The sequence below is a fragment of the Pteropus vampyrus genome, unplaced genomic scaffold, assembly GCF_000151845.1.
Source record: "Pteropus vampyrus isolate Shadow unplaced genomic scaffold, Pvam_2.0 Scaffold244, whole genome shotgun sequence".
Lineage (NCBI taxonomy): Eukaryota > Metazoa > Chordata > Mammalia > Chiroptera > Pteropodidae > Pteropus > Pteropus vampyrus.
Window position 1 is genome coordinate 1045390 of NW_011889025.1, and position 2131 is coordinate 1047520.

General features: G+C 47.3%; 1 protein-coding gene across 7 annotated transcripts in view; it reads left to right on the plus strand.

The window, feature by feature from the left end:
- TMEM164 (transmembrane protein 164) overlaps positions 1 to 2131 on the plus strand; it is a 187979-nt gene that overhangs the window by 136708 nt on the left and 49140 nt on the right. For all 7 annotated transcript variants that reach the window (XM_023520004.1, XM_011374331.2, XM_011374335.2 and 4 more), the window contains one exon: positions 1036 to 1114. In XM_023520004.1, coding sequence (XP_023375772.1) covers positions 1036 to 1114 — 79 coding nt within the window. The remainder of the gene's footprint in view (positions 1 to 1035; positions 1115 to 2131) is intronic.

The window sequence follows — 2131 nt, forward strand, 5'->3', positions numbered from 1 at the left end:
CTAAGCCTCTTGGATCCCTTCTTTATATACAGTCTTAATAATGCCTCTTTTTTTATAGTAGATATTAAATCACTCTCGCTAACCTCAGTCTCAGTCTTTGTCGGTGTTAGTGAAAGTTTTGGTAGCTTTTGCTTTGATTCCCCTGGGGCTCCGTGGTGTTCGGTCTCGGAGGATATGGGGGTAGGGGCCCTCTGCTTTGGGAGATGGAGGCTGCAGCTAGCCTCACGTTTCGCTACTGCAGCTTGTAATAATCAACTGTTGTTTCTCTGCCATCCCCACTTCTCTGCTTTCTGCTCTGATGACTGGGCCCTGCCACTGGCTGGGTGGAGCTCACAACTCTCCCAGACAGGGCTTTTCAGGGAACTCTCCGCACCTTTTCCCCTCCTCCTCCTCTTACAGGAAGCTCCAGCTGTGAGAGTCAGCTTCTTTGTTTCTACCAGTCCACTGCCCGACACCCGGATTTCTGACCTGTGATAACTCTTATGCGCAGATCGCACGCTCAGACGTGCTGGTGTGCAGTTTGTGTGTTTTTTGTTGAGTTTTGGATGTTCAGCTTATTGTTGATTCAAGGGGAGAGATCCGGGGATGTCTCTCATTCTGCCATGTTTCTGACGTCACCTGTACATAACCCTGAGTGTTATTTTTAAAATGGCACTGGCTGACAAAGTCTGGGAAATACTGGATAAGCGATGTTAAGCAAGTTTTATAGTTGTAGAGACCATCCAGGTCCTTCATATAGCACTAATATACAAGGTAAATTCCAAGGGAATATATGCAACATTTCTTACATTCTTAACCAACTTTCTTAGTGGAACATTTTTCAGGTACTATCTCTGCAAAATACACTTTGGAAGATGCTGGCCTTTGTGACAAGTACATTTTGGTCTTTTTCGTCTGATTGCAAAAGGAGATGAACTGGTGAAATGCATGGGGGTTGCTAAGATGTTGGTCCTAAAGAACAAGGGCATTCAAGTTCAGAATCTGTTGAAATGAGTGCTTCTTGGTCTGAAACACCTCTCCCTCCTGTTCTTACAGCTCCCATTTGAATTGGAGATTTACTACATTCAACATGTTATGCTGTACGTGGTGCCCATCTACCTGCTTTGGAAAGGAGGTAAGGCCAGCGAACCACAGTCCTGTGCCACCACCACACCTAGCCGTTCCCTTCTGTTTTGGGGAGTCAAAACCTCTTGGGTGCCTACCAGGATCTTGAGCTGCTGCCTGAATGTGTTTCCACAGCATGCTTTATGCCAGACACCAGGCAGTAGGAAATGGGCATGGACGGGGCCTGCTAAGAATCTGGTGGCTTTTTCCAGAACCATCCTTTGTGGGTGAGCTTGATGCACTGACTGTTTATCCCAGGGCGTAGGCCTTTACCTCTCTTCCTCTAGTAGATTGGTTTTGCATGGAACCGCCTACACTCTGTCACTCACTTGTGCTTGTGCCTTCACCTTGCCTCAGTGCACAGTATAGGGTAGAAGGTGAGAAGGAAGCACTCAGCCCTCTCAAGAGAGGAATCTTAGCTCTTGCTCATTATAACCATCCTCTGAGAACCAAAGAAGATATTGAAGGGGTAAGAAGCCCAGGGATTGTAGGATTATGGGATTGAGGGAAGAAGCAGGTGAAAGAGCATCAATCTCCGTGTAAAATAAACCACTGGAAAACTTCATTTGGTCATGAGGGAGAGACCAGTAACCTGGTAGAAGTAGCCTAGAGAGGAAGTTGATTTGTGACTTCACAGTATCCCTTAAATTATCCCCCCGTCTATTGTGTAGTATAGGGGTCCCCAACCCCAGGGCCACAGACTGGTACCAGCTTGTGGCCTGTAAGGAGCCAGGCCACACAGCAGGAGCTGAGCAGCAGGCGCGTGAGCGAAGCTTCATCTCTATTCGCAGCCACTTCCCAGCACTGGTATCACCACCTCATCTCCACCTCAGATTATCAGGCATTAGATTCTCATAGGAGCACCGGTCCCTGGTGCCAAAAAAGTTGGGGACTGCTGGTGTAGTAGACAAAAGGGAAGGGAAGTTCCTATCTCTGCTAGACTAAGTGTGCGAGCAGCTCCTTCTCAGTGTTCTTACCTTCCTGAAGGGCCTATACCTGGAATATGTTCTATTCTAATCTTAGCTAC